Source organism: Scomber japonicus, chromosome 19, assembly GCF_027409825.1.
Source record: "Scomber japonicus isolate fScoJap1 chromosome 19, fScoJap1.pri, whole genome shotgun sequence".
NCBI classification, from domain to species: Eukaryota; Metazoa; Chordata; class Actinopteri; order Scombriformes; family Scombridae; genus Scomber; species Scomber japonicus.
Window position 1 is genome coordinate 32778391 of NC_070596.1, and position 12500 is coordinate 32790890.

Sequence of the window (12500 nt, forward strand, 5' to 3'; positions counted from 1 at the left end):
CTGGAGTCACTCTCTCTAAAAACTAGGGACCAAGTCCGAAACCTTGGCGTGTTGATAGACTCAGATCTGACCTTCAGCAGTCATATCAAATCAATCACCAAAACAGCTTCTATCAGCTTAAGAACATATCCAGAGTGAAGGGTTTTATGTCTCAAACAGACCAGGAGAAGTTGATTCATGCTTTCATCTCAAGTAGACTCGACTACTGTAACGGTCTTCTGACTGGACTCCCACAAAAAAGCATTAAACAGCTGCAGCTCATTCAGAACGCTGCAGCTCGAGTTTTAACCAGAACAAAGAGATCAGAGCACATTACTCCAGTTCTAAAGTCTTTACACTGGCTCCCAGTCAGCTCTAAAGTCTCTACACTGGCTCCCAGTCAGTTCTAAAGTCTTTACACTGGCTCCCAGTCAGTTCTAAAGTCTTTACACTGGCTCCCAGTCAGTTCTAAAGTCTTTACACTGGCTCCCAGTCAGTTCTAAAGTCTTTACACTGGCTCCCAGTCAGTTCTAAAGTCTTTACACTGGCTCCCAGTCAGCTCTAAAGTCTCTACACTGGCTCCCAGTCAGTTCTAAAGTCTTTACACTGGCTCCCAGTCAGTTCTAAAGTCTTTACACTGGCTCCCAGTCAGTTCTAAAGTCTTTACACTGGCTCCCAGTCAGTTCTAAAGTCTTTACACTGGCTCCCAGTCAGCTCTAAAGTCTTTACACTGGCTCCCAGTCAGCTCTAAAGTCTTTACACTGGCTCCCAGTCAGCTCTAAAGTCTTTACACTGGCTCCCAGTCAGCTCTAAAGTCTTTACACTGGCTCCCAGTCAGCTCTAAAGTCTTTACACTGGCTCCCAGTCAGTTCTAAAGTCTTTACACTGGCTCCCAGTCAGCTCTAAAGTCTTTACACTGGCTCCCAGTCAGCTCTAAAGTCTTTACACTGGCTCCCAGTCAGCTATAGAATAGATTTTAAATATATGAAATCATGTAAATGATGCACGAATAAGCATCAAAAACAAACTGGATGTCCTAATTAGCAATTAGCAAATATTTAAAAACTTTACTTGGCTGGCTCCCAGTTAAAGTTCTGCTACTGGTCTACAAATCACTGAATGGTTTAGGTCCAGAATACATGAATGACATGTTAGTAGAATATAAACCCAGTAGAGCTCTGAGATCTACTGACTCAGGTCAGATAGTTGAGTTCAAACTAAACATGATGTAGCTCACCTATCATTGGCTGGGTGGTAATAAAGGGTGCTGTAGCTCACCTATCATTGGCTGGATGATGCTCTCGGCCACCTTGATGAGCTGCTGGTAGATCTGGATGGAGAGGTCACTCAGCACCTGTCTGTACTCGGCCAGGTCGAAGTTCTTCAGACAGTGTTCGTTCTGTTTGCTCGTGTTCTGCGTCATGAACACCTGAAGAGAACCACACCTTCGTCAGCTCTGCAGCATCATCATCATCATCATCATCATCATCATCATCATCATCATCATCATCATCATCACCTGCTCACCCTGACTCTGACACTCACCTCGTCCCCGCTGTACTGCTTCAGACAGTGCAGCAGCCGGCTGGTGTTCGCCAGCCAGAACGACGTCATCTCAAAGTCGTCGTTGTTTTTCTGCAAAAGGATTCAGATTATTAAAACCCGCCGCTGGTCTCCTGCTGGGTGCACTCGCAGGCAGCTCAACTCAACTTTATTTATAAAGCACTAACAGCAACAAAGTGCTGTACATAAATAGATAAAACAACACAAGTACGCAAAACTATTAACAGGAAATAAATAAAGATAATTGTTTATTGTTTTTAAAACAAATTAAAAACCATAAAACACTAAAAACAGGAGCAGAGTCTCATGCTGGGTTGAAGGCAAAGGAATAAAAATGGGTTTTAAGACGAGTTTTAAAAACAGACAGTGAGGAGGCTTGTCTAATATTCAAAGAAAGCTCGTTCCATAATTTAGGAGCAGCTACAGAAAAGGCTCTATCCCCTCTGAGCTTTCGCTTTGACCTCGGTACCTCCAGGAGCAGCAGATCAGCTGACCTGAGGCACCGAGCAGGAGCGTGGGGGTGAAGGAGCTCAGAGAGGTAGAGCGTGGGGGTGAAGGAGCTCAGAGAGGTAGAGCGTGGGGGTGAAGGAGCTCAGAGAGGTAGAGCGGGGGGGTGAAGGAGCTCAGGACCAGACCATTTAAAGATTTTAAAACAAATAAAAGAATCTTAAAATGGACTCTAAAGTGCACAGGTAGCCAGTGGAGGGAGGCCAGGATGGGCGTTATGTGCTCCCTCTTACGTACCCCAGTTAAGAGGGGCTGGGCGGGTTCACACTCACCTTCAGGACCTTCTTGATGGCGTTGATGGTGGAGGTGAGCAGCGCCGCCACCTTCTGGTCGTCGTTGATGTAGTCGGCGTGTCGGATGCACATGAAGAGGATGTACGCAGGCAGGCAGGGGACGGTGGCGGACACAGAGTTCGGTCTGATGTCTGAAAACAAACAAACATCTGTTAGACGCTCGAGACACAAATATGATGTAAAAGCAAAGTTGAATTTTCCCCAACCCTAAAAATTATTATTTTATTAGGGCTGTCAGCGTTAACGCGTTAATCGCGATCAGATTAATGCAATCCATAACGCGTTATTTTTTTTAATGGCATTTTAATGTGTCAAGCCTTTTTGTCCCTTCTACTCCCCCGTAGACGGCTCCTCTAGCTGTAGCGCTATGCTTTGAAGTGGCCTCCTGCAGTAAACCTACCGCGCTGATGGAAAGTAAGAGAGCTACTGGACTTTTGAACGGCTTGTTTAACTTTAAAACACTTCCAGACGCTTCAGTTGACAAGTCAAAAGTAAAATGCAACCTGTGTCAAACGGAGTTTAACTACCACCGGAGTACATGGAGTTTGAGTTAGCACCTCCACGCTAAACACCCAGGTGCAGCCAAGCCAGCCTCAGCTCCACCAAAGGAGCATTTTGGAGTGTGGGAGTCGCAGCAGAGCCGTGATTGATTCCCAGTTAAGACACTCTGGTAAGAAATGCTTTACATTATGGGCTTAAAACTGCCTTCAAATGGAAAATAACAGGATTTTGAACATGCAATTCAAAACGTGATTAATCGTGATTAACTATGGAAATGCTGCGATTAATCCCGATTAAGAAAATTAATCGTTTGACAGCCCTAGTTTTTTTTTTTTTTACTTATGTTGACAAAAAAATGTCATCATCACTATGTAGCTTATATTACATGTGTAAGGGTTGAAATAATGCTGCTGGAGCAGAAGAGTCAGACTATGAGACATTTAACCTGCGATGAGGTTCTTGACCAGCAGAGCTTCGTCCTCCTTGTTGTACTCCAACATCCCCTCAAAGTCCTTCTCCTTACGCTGGACGGTCACCTGGCGGGTCAGCTCAGGGTTAGACCTGCTGGCCTGAACTGCTGCCTGAGACACTGTGAGAGAGAGAGAGTGAGAGAGAGAGAGAGAGAGAGAGAGAGAGACACAGAGAGAGAGAGACATAGAGAGAGAGAGAGAGAGATTGTATTTTAATGCATATTTTAACATTGTTGTCTGTGGACAATACATGGGGGGGGGGCTTACTTCTGCCTCTCTGCTGCACCTTTCATTTGATCAATAAGCTGATTGATCTCTCTACTGTCGTCATTCAGGCTCCTTCATGTTGGAGCAGTGTTTATATAGAAACATGTCCTCATTAACCCTTCCAGCTCTCACCTTCCAGCTCCTGGACTTTCTTCATGTAGATCCGGAGCTGCTTCTTCAGCTTCCTCTCGTTCTTCTCCAGTTTCTCCACCAGCTCCTTGAGGTCCTGCAACAAGAGAACAAACAGCAGTGTGAGACCGGAGCGCTGACGCTGTCCTGCTGAGGCATCGAGGTCTGAGGCCCGAGGCATCGAGGCCTGAGGTGGTGAGGCCTGAGGCATCGAGGTCTGAGGCCCGAGGCGTCTGAGGCCCGAGGCATCGAGGCCTGAGGTGGTGAGGCCTGAGGCATCGAGGCCTGAGGTGGTGAGGCCTGAGGCATCGAGGTCTGAGGCCCGAGGCATCGAGGTCTGAGGCATCAAGGCCTGAGGCGGTGAGGCCTGAGGCATCGAGCCCTGTGGCATCAAGGCCTGAGGCGTTGAGGCCTGAGGCGAGGTGGTGTTGTGTCTCACCAGGTTGTCGTTGGTGAGGCGGGTGATCTCCTGCTGGACGCTGTACTCCACCTGCGCCTCCGGAGACAGAGACATGGTGTAGTTCAGGATCTCCTGCTTCTTCTCGATGTCGGCCTTCAGCAGCTCGATCTGAGTGTGAAGAGCCTCCAACTCATCTTTGTGCTGCCGGGACTGAGACTGCAGCTGAGCCTCCAGCAGCCTGAGGAAGAGGAGGAAGAGGAGGAAGAGGAGGAAGAGGAGGAAGAGGAGGGAGAGGAGGAAGAGGAGGGAAGGGAGGGAGGGGAGGAAGAGGAGGGAAGGGAGGGAGGGAAGGGAGAGGAGGAAGAGGAGGGAGATAAGGGAAAGGAGGGAGAGGAGGGAGAGGAGGGAGAGGAGGGAGAGGAGGGAGGGGAGGGAGAGGAGGGAGAGGAGGGAGAGGAGGAAGAGGAGGGAAGGGAGGGAGAGGAGGGAGAGGAGGGGGAGGAGGGGGAGGAGGGAGAGGAGGGAGAGGAGGGAGGGGAAGAAGAGTAGGGAGAGGAGGGAGAGGAGGGAGGGGAGGGGAGGAAGAGGAGGGAGGGGAGGGAGAGGAGGGAGAGGAGGAAGATGAGGGAGAGGAGGAAGAGGAGGAAGAGGAGGGAGAGGAGGGGGAGGAGGGAGGGGAGGAAGAGGAGGGAGAGGAGGGAGAGGAGGGGGAGGAGGGAGGGGAGGAAGAGGAGGGAGAGGAGGGAGAGGAGGGAGGGGAGGGGGAGGAGGGGGAGGAGGGAGAGGAGGGAGGGGAGGGAGAGGAGGGAGAGGAGGAAGAGGAGGGAGGGGAGGGAGAGGAGGGAGAGGAGGGGGAGGAGGGAGAGGAGGGAGAGGAGGAAGAGGAGGGAGAGGAGGAAGAGGAGGGAGGACGTTATTAAACTTGAGGCTGTTTATGTCTTTGTTGAGTTGCAGTCAGTGTGAAACATCAGTGATCCTCCTTCAAGCTGCTCTCATCTTGTCTTTGAACTTCCTGTACAGACAGGAAGTGAGCATGCTGCTGTTTACCTGATCAGCTGTTTCAGTAGATTAATAGTTAATAGCAGATTCAGTTTAAAGCTGTTTCTACATTTAACTCCATGCTGTTACTCCGTCTACCAGCCATGTGTAGCTGTCACTGTAACTTCTCCTGCAGCGCCCCCCGCAGGCCGACTGCTGTCACTGACTTCTCTTCCTGCTGCTGACTGACTGCAGACTTTTAGTTTCGTTTATTGATTCATTGATTTGATCCAGTCCAGCAGAATCAATCAATCAATCAATCAATGACCCAGCCGGTCTACTGTCTGCTGTCACTTAATGTACCTATAAACTGAACATGATTCAGATCATATAAACTAAACATCTGATGAATAAAAATGAACCCTGATATAAATAAAAGGTTAGAAGATGTTTGGAGGCTGTTTGACACACTGACTGCAACTGATCACGAGTTCAACTAAAACCAGCAGTGAAAAAGAGAGGTTTGTAAAAAAGGAAAAGTAAATAAAAACTAGAATGAACAAAGTAAAACTAACTAAAACTAAACAGCAGATACAATGATCTTAGTGTCAGTTTGGTGACTGTATAGTGTTCATTGTCTCCATGGTGACTGTAGTGTTCATCGTCTCCATGGTGACTGTATAGTGTTCATCGTCTCCATGGTGACTGTATAGTGTTCAGTGTGGCTTGTTGAAATAACGGCTAGTACCAGCAGGGAGAACACAAACACAGTGTTTACAGCATTATTTCATCCTTTACAGCTTCTACTAATCAAGACTTTCCTCCTAAAACCTGAAAGAAGAAAACTAAAACTACAACTACAGAAACTCTAAAACTACATCACTTGTTTAACTCACTAAAACTAAACTAAACTAATAATAACCGTGAGACAGACACCTGGCCACTTGTTTGAGGCCTAGGTAAGCCAGACCCAGCTCTCCATCTTCATTCAGAGAGCACCAGTCCTGTTGGTGACTGTCCAGCAGCAGAGGAGAGAGGACGAGAGCAGACAGATCAGACAGAAGCAACAGAGAGCAGACAGAGAGCAGGCAGAGAGCAGACAGAAGCAGCAGAGAGCAGACAGATCAGACAGAGAGCAGACAGAGATCAGACAGAAGCAGCAGAGAGCACACAGAGAGCAGACAGAAGCAGCAGAGAGCAGACAGAGAGCAGACAGAGAGCAGACAAAGATCAGACAGAGAGCAGACAGAAGCAGCAGAGAGCAGACAGAAGCAGCAGAGAGCACACAGAGAGCACACAGAGAGCAGACAGAAATCAGACAGATCAGACAGAAGCAGCAGAGAGCAGACAGCGATCAGACAGAGAGCAGACAGATCAGACAGAAGCAGCAGAGATCAGACAGAGATCAGACAGATCAGACAGAAGCAGCAGAGAGTAGACAGAGATCAGACAGAGAGCAGACAGAAGCAGCAGAGAGCAGACAGAAGTAGCAGAGAGCAGACAGAAGTAGCAGAGAGCAGACAGAAGTAGCAGCGAGCAGACAGAAGCAGCAGAGAGCAGACAGAAGCAGCAGAGAGCAGAGAGCGATCAGACAAAGATCAGACAGAAGCAGCAGAGAGTAGACAGAGATCAGACAGAGATCAGACAGAGATCAGAGAGCAGAGAGCAGACAGATCAGACAGAAGCAGCAGAGAGCAGAGAGCGATCAGACAGAGGAGCAGGAGGAGTGAGAGGACACTTACTTCTTGGACTCAGACAGTCCATGATAAGCTTTGAGAGCTTCGTCTTTATCGACGGGTTCTGTGTCGTTACTCTGAAACAAAGACAAGAAGAAAAATCACTCGTTTAAAATGAAGTCAAAATAAAAAAAAGATTCAAATGATAATATAAAGTATAATGATGACAGTCTTTTAGTTGAACTGACTATATGTTCGCTCCTCTCTTGTTGCTGGGCAACGCTGACGATCTGCGTCCTCAGAATCAGGACTTCCTCCTTCCGGGCGTCGAGCTCCTCATTGGCTGCTCGGAGCTGACTCAACAGGACGTTGTAGCCGTCCTGTAGCTCATTGGACGAGCCGTTCTGTGACACGCGGTCCGCCATCGTCTTCCTCAGCTCGTTCAGGTCGTTCTTCAGCTTCTTGTTCTCTGACTCCAGCTCCTGTCTCTGCAGGGAGCACAGCAGCGTTACACACACACTGAATACACACACACACACACTGAACACACACAAACACACACACACACACACACACTGAACACACACACACACACACACACACCGAATACACACACTGGGCATGGGCCGGTTACCGGTTTCAAGGTTTACCACGGTATGAAAAAGTCACGGTTTCAAAACCACTAAAATGTTCTGTCACATCGTTCCTGTGGGTATGATACAGTCTGTGGGTCTGATACAGTCTGTGGTATGATACAGTCTGTGGGTATGATACAGTCTGTGGGTATGATACAGTCTGTGGTTATGATACAGTCTGTGGGTATGATACAGTCTGTGGTATGATACAGTCTGTGGGTATGACACAGTCTGTGGGTATGATACAGTCTGTGGGTATGATACAGTCTGGTATGATACAGTCTGTGGGTATGATACAGTCTGTGGTATGATACAGTCTGTCGGTATGATACAGTCTGTGGTATGATACAGTCTGTGGTATGATACAGTCTGTGGGTATGATACAGTCTGTGGGTATGATACAGGCTGTGGTATGATAAAGTCTGTGGGTATGATACAGTCTGTGGGTATGATACAGTCTGTGGTATGATACAGTCTGTGGTATGATACAGTCTGTGGGTATGATACAGTCTGTGGGTATGATACAGGCTGTGGTATGATACAGTCTGTGGGTATGATACAGTCTGTGGGTATGATACAGTCTGTGGGTATGATACAGTCTGTGGTATGATACAGTCTGTAGTATGATACAGTCTGTGGTATGATACAGTCTGCAGGCTGTTGCAGCGTGAAGTCCAACCCCTCCCGTACTCCGGTTGCTGTTACAAGCAGGTAGCTCTGCAGGCTATTGCAGCGTGAAGTTCAACCCCTCCCGTACTCCGGTTGCTGTTACAGTCTGTGGGTATGATACAGTCTGTGGTATGATACAGTCTGTGGTATGATACAGTCTGTGGGTATGATACAGTCTGTGGGTATGATACAGGCTGTGGTATGATACAGTCTGTGGGTATGATACAGTCTGTGGGTATGATACAGTCTGTGGGTATGATACAGTCTGTGGTATGATACAGTCTGTAGTATGATACAGTCTGTGGTATGATACAGTCTGCAGGCTGTTGCAGCGTGAAGTCCAACCCCTCCCGTACTCCGGTTGCTGTTACAAGCAGGTAGCTCTGCAGGCTATTGCAGCGTGAAGTTCAACCCCTCCCGTACTCCGGTTGCTGTTACAAGCAGGTAGCTCTGCAGGCTGTTGCAGCGTAAAGTCCAACCCCTCCCGTACTCCGGTTGCTGTTACAATCAGGTAGCTCTGCAGGCTGTTGCAGCGTAAAGTCCAACCCCTCCCGTACTCCGGTTGCTGTTACAAGCAGGTAGCTCTGCAGGCTGTTGCAGCGTAAAGTCCAACCCCTCCCGTACTCCGGTTGCTGTTACAAGCAGGTAGCTCTGCAGGCTGTTGCAGCGTGAAGTCCAACCCCTCCCGTACTCCGGTTGCTGTTACAAGCAAATAGCTCTGCAGGCTGTTGCAGCGTGAAGTCCAACCCCTCCCGTACTCCGGTTGCTGTTACAAGCAAATAGCTCTGCAGGCTATTGCAGCGTGAAGTCCAACCCCTCCCGTACTCCGGTTGCTGTTACAAGCAGGTAGCTCTGCAGGCTGTTGCAGCGTGAAGTCCAACCCCTCCCGTACTCCGGTTGCTGTTACAAGCAAGTAGCTCTGCAGGCTATTGCAGCGTGAACTCCAACCCCTCCCGTACTTCGGTTGCTGTTACAAGCAGGTAGCTCTGCAGGCTGTTGCAGCGTGAAGTCCAACCCCTCCCGTACTCCGGTTGCTGTTACAAGCAGGTAGCTCTGCAGGCTGTTGCAGCGTGAAGTCCAACCCCTCCCGTACTCCGGTTGCTGTTACAAGCAGGTAGCTCTGCAGGCTGTTGCAGCGTAAAGTCCAACCCCTTCCGTACTCCGGTTGCTGTTACAAGCAGGTAGCTCTGCAGGCTATTGCAGCGTGAAGTCCAACCCCTCCCGTACTCCGGTTGCTGTTACAAGCAGGTAGCTCTGCAGGTTGTTGCAGCGTAAAGTCCAACCCCTCCCGTACTCCGGTTGCTGTTACAAGCAGGTAGCTCTGCAGGCTATTGCAGCGTGAAGTCCAACCCCTCCCGAAGTCCAACCCCTCCCGTACTCCGGTTGCTGTTACAAGCAGGTAGCTCTGCAGGCTGTTGCAGCGTGAAGTCCAACCCCTCCCGTACTCCGGTTGCTGTTACAAGCAGGTAGATCTGCAGGCTGTTGCAGCGTGAAGTCCAACCCCTCCCGTACTCCGGTTGCTGTTACAAGCAGGTAGCTCTGCAGGCTGTTGCAGCGTGAAGTCCAACCCCTCCCGTACTCCGGTTGCTGTTACAAGCAGGTAGCTCTGCAGGCTGTTGCAGCGTGAAGTCCAACCCCTCCCGTACTCCGGTTGCTGTTACAAGCAGGTAGATCTGCAGGCTGTTGCAGCGTGAAGTCCAACCCCTCCCGTACTCCGGTTGCTGTTACAAGCAGGTAGCTCTGCAGGCTGTTGCAGCGTGAAGTCCAACCCCTCCCGTACTCCGGTTGCTGTTACAAGCAGGTAGCTCTGCAGGCTGTTGCAGCGTGAAGTCCAACCCCTCCCGTACTCCGGTTGCTGTTACAAGCAGGTAGCTCTGCAGGCTGTTGCAGCGTGAAGTCCAACCCCTCCCGTACTCCGGTTGCTGTTACAAGCAAGTAGCTCTGCAGGTTGTTGCAGCGTAAAGTCCAACCCCTCCCGTACTCCGGTTGCTGTTACAAGCAAGTAGCTCTGCAGGTTGTTGCAGCGTAAAGTCCAACCCCTCCCGTACTCCGGTTGCTGTTACAAGCTGGTAGCTCTGCAGGCTTTTGCAGCGTGAAGTCCAACCCCTCCCGTACTCCGGTTGCTGTTACAAGCAAGTAGCTCTGCAGGTTGTTGCAGCGTAAAGTCCAACCCCTCCCGTACTCCGGTTGCTGTTACAAGCAGGTAGCTCTGCAGGCTATTGCAGCGACCGTACAGCAACCAGAGTACGGGAGTCCAACCCCTCCCGTACTCTGGTTGCTGTTACAAGCAGGTAGCTCTGCAGGCTGTTGCAGCGTGAAGTCCAACCCCTCCCGTACTCTGCAGGCCATATGATGGCTGAAGGAGGCGAGCCCCCCCGAACTTTCCCCCCATCTAAAAAGGACCAAGTCGGCTGTATTTATACTTCGGGTACCGTAAAAATACAGACGGCCGCGGCTCGGAGGAAGAAGGTCCCGGACAGTAGCAGCGCGAGGAGGAAATACAACCAATATGATGATGAGCAAGTCTCCAAAACCTGTTGAGATTCAGTTTTAAGCTCCTGCCTGCATTTATTTATTAATATTTATCTTAGATGTGTTTTTACTTTTTTCAATTATTTATGTTCATTTATTTGCATTTTGTGTTTTTTTTTCACTAAAAATAATTCATTTATGTCGTGACTTGAGTTGCAGGTTTAGCCTCAGTTAAAGGACTGCACTTATTTTTTATTATTATTTATTTTAAATACATATTTACTAAAAATAAAAGACGTTCAATGGACGTTTTTTTTGGTTTTAAATACAGACATTTCAAAATATCACATTTTAGAGCCGTAATCATAAAACCGTGAAACCGTGATATTTTTATATTTTTACCTCAGGTTATCATACCGGCCCATACCACACACACACACACAGGCACGCACGCACGCACGCACGCACGCACGCACGCACGCACGCACACACGCACACACACACACACACACACACACACACACACACACAGTTTAAAGTGATGGAGTGAGTTTGGTACCTTCAGGTTGTCGTAGGCCAGGTCTGCAGTCTCCTGCTCAGAGGAAGGACTCCTCACCTCAGAGCCCTGAGAGAGGAAACACCGTCACCAAAACTACTAATGTTAGGGCCCTTGTCTGCTTTCTGTATGAAGTGGTGTTTGCAGACATCCCAACCTGCAAAAACTCATTTAAGGGAGTTTCGTTTCGGGGGGTATAAGGAAGCTTTGCTCTCACATGCGCTGCATTTATAGTCACACAAATACACACATGCACAGACACACTCTAGATTCCAGGAGATTGTGTTTTATTTGTGGCCGTCAGGGAGCCGCTATCAATATGTGGGAGATGGGATGTCTGTGTGTTTCTAACACATGGAACGTATTCTTCTGTGCCTCTGACATGTTGCTGAGTCTGACTGAATGGCACATGACCAGAGACAGCATCAGGATCTAACTTGCGTCTTTGAAAGGAGGACGTTGATATGAATCTGAGCTTTTGCTGCGATTTTTCAAATGTAACGAAAATTGTAATCATGGAAATTTCCAAAAGCAACTTTAATTTAATTACACATTTACTTACAGTAATGTAACGGATTACAATTATGTAAATTTTGTAATTAAATTATGTAATTCGTTACTCCCCAACACTGACTATACTATACTATGAATACTTCATAGTCCAGCTGTGTTTGGATGTTATTTGTATGAACATGAAAACGAGCAGCTGCAGTTTGTCATGAGCCCATCAGCAGGTTTCATTTACTGCCCGTCTATGTACGTTAACAGTAGTTTGTGTTTACTGCAGACATTTAACCTTTATTCCTTCTCTCAGTTATTCCTCCTAATGACTGATAACCCTAACCCTGACCCTAACCCTGACTGGTGTCATTATAAAGAAACAGAAGCTCACCTTGCGCTTGGCGGCCTCCTCCATCTGGTCTGCGTTGGCCTGCAGTCTCTTCCTCTCCTGCTCCAGCTCTCTGACTCTCTTCTGCAGCTTCATGAACAGACTGATGTCCATGGCTGCTTTCTCTACTCCCATCTCCTGCAGACACACACACACACACACACACACACACACACAGACACACACACACAGACACACACAGAGTTAACCTCTCTGACTCTGCTGCTCTCTGCTCTCTGCACTCTGCTCTCAGCTCTCACTCTGCTGCTCCTCTGCTCTCTACTCTCTGCTCTCAGCTCTCACTCACCTCCACCAGCTGGATGGAGTCCTCCGTGTCTCCCACCTCTGACGTGGAGATGGACGGGTAGTTGGAATCCGACTCCAGGCTGCTCTGATTGGACGGGTTCCTCCTGTGACCCGGGTGGAACTGAGAGGAGAACATGAAGAAACTTTTTAATCCTGATTCACATAATGTAACTCACATCTACTTTATACAGCTGTGATGAAACATAAAGG

At 48.6% G+C, this 12500-nt stretch overlaps 1 protein-coding gene across 1 annotated transcript in view; it reads right to left on the reverse strand.

The window, feature by feature from the left end:
• Positions 1–12500, reverse strand: part of LOC128380778 (unconventional myosin-Vb-like) — a 45830-nt gene that overhangs the window by 4718 nt on the left and 28612 nt on the right. Inside the window, exons 25-35 of the mRNA XM_053340677.1 lie at positions 12292–12411; positions 11988–12122; positions 11099–11164; positions 7012–7251; positions 6830–6900; positions 4149–4347; positions 3713–3806; positions 3289–3432; positions 2322–2473; positions 1525–1614; positions 1258–1408 (exon numbers count right to left, since the gene is read on the reverse strand). Coding sequence (XP_053196652.1) covers positions 1258–1408; positions 1525–1614; positions 2322–2473; positions 3289–3432; positions 3713–3806; positions 4149–4347; positions 6830–6900; positions 7012–7251; positions 11099–11164; positions 11988–12122; positions 12292–12411 — 1462 coding nt within the window. The remainder of the gene's footprint in view (positions 1–1257; positions 1409–1524; positions 1615–2321; positions 2474–3288; positions 3433–3712; positions 3807–4148; positions 4348–6829; positions 6901–7011; positions 7252–11098; positions 11165–11987; positions 12123–12291; positions 12412–12500) is intronic.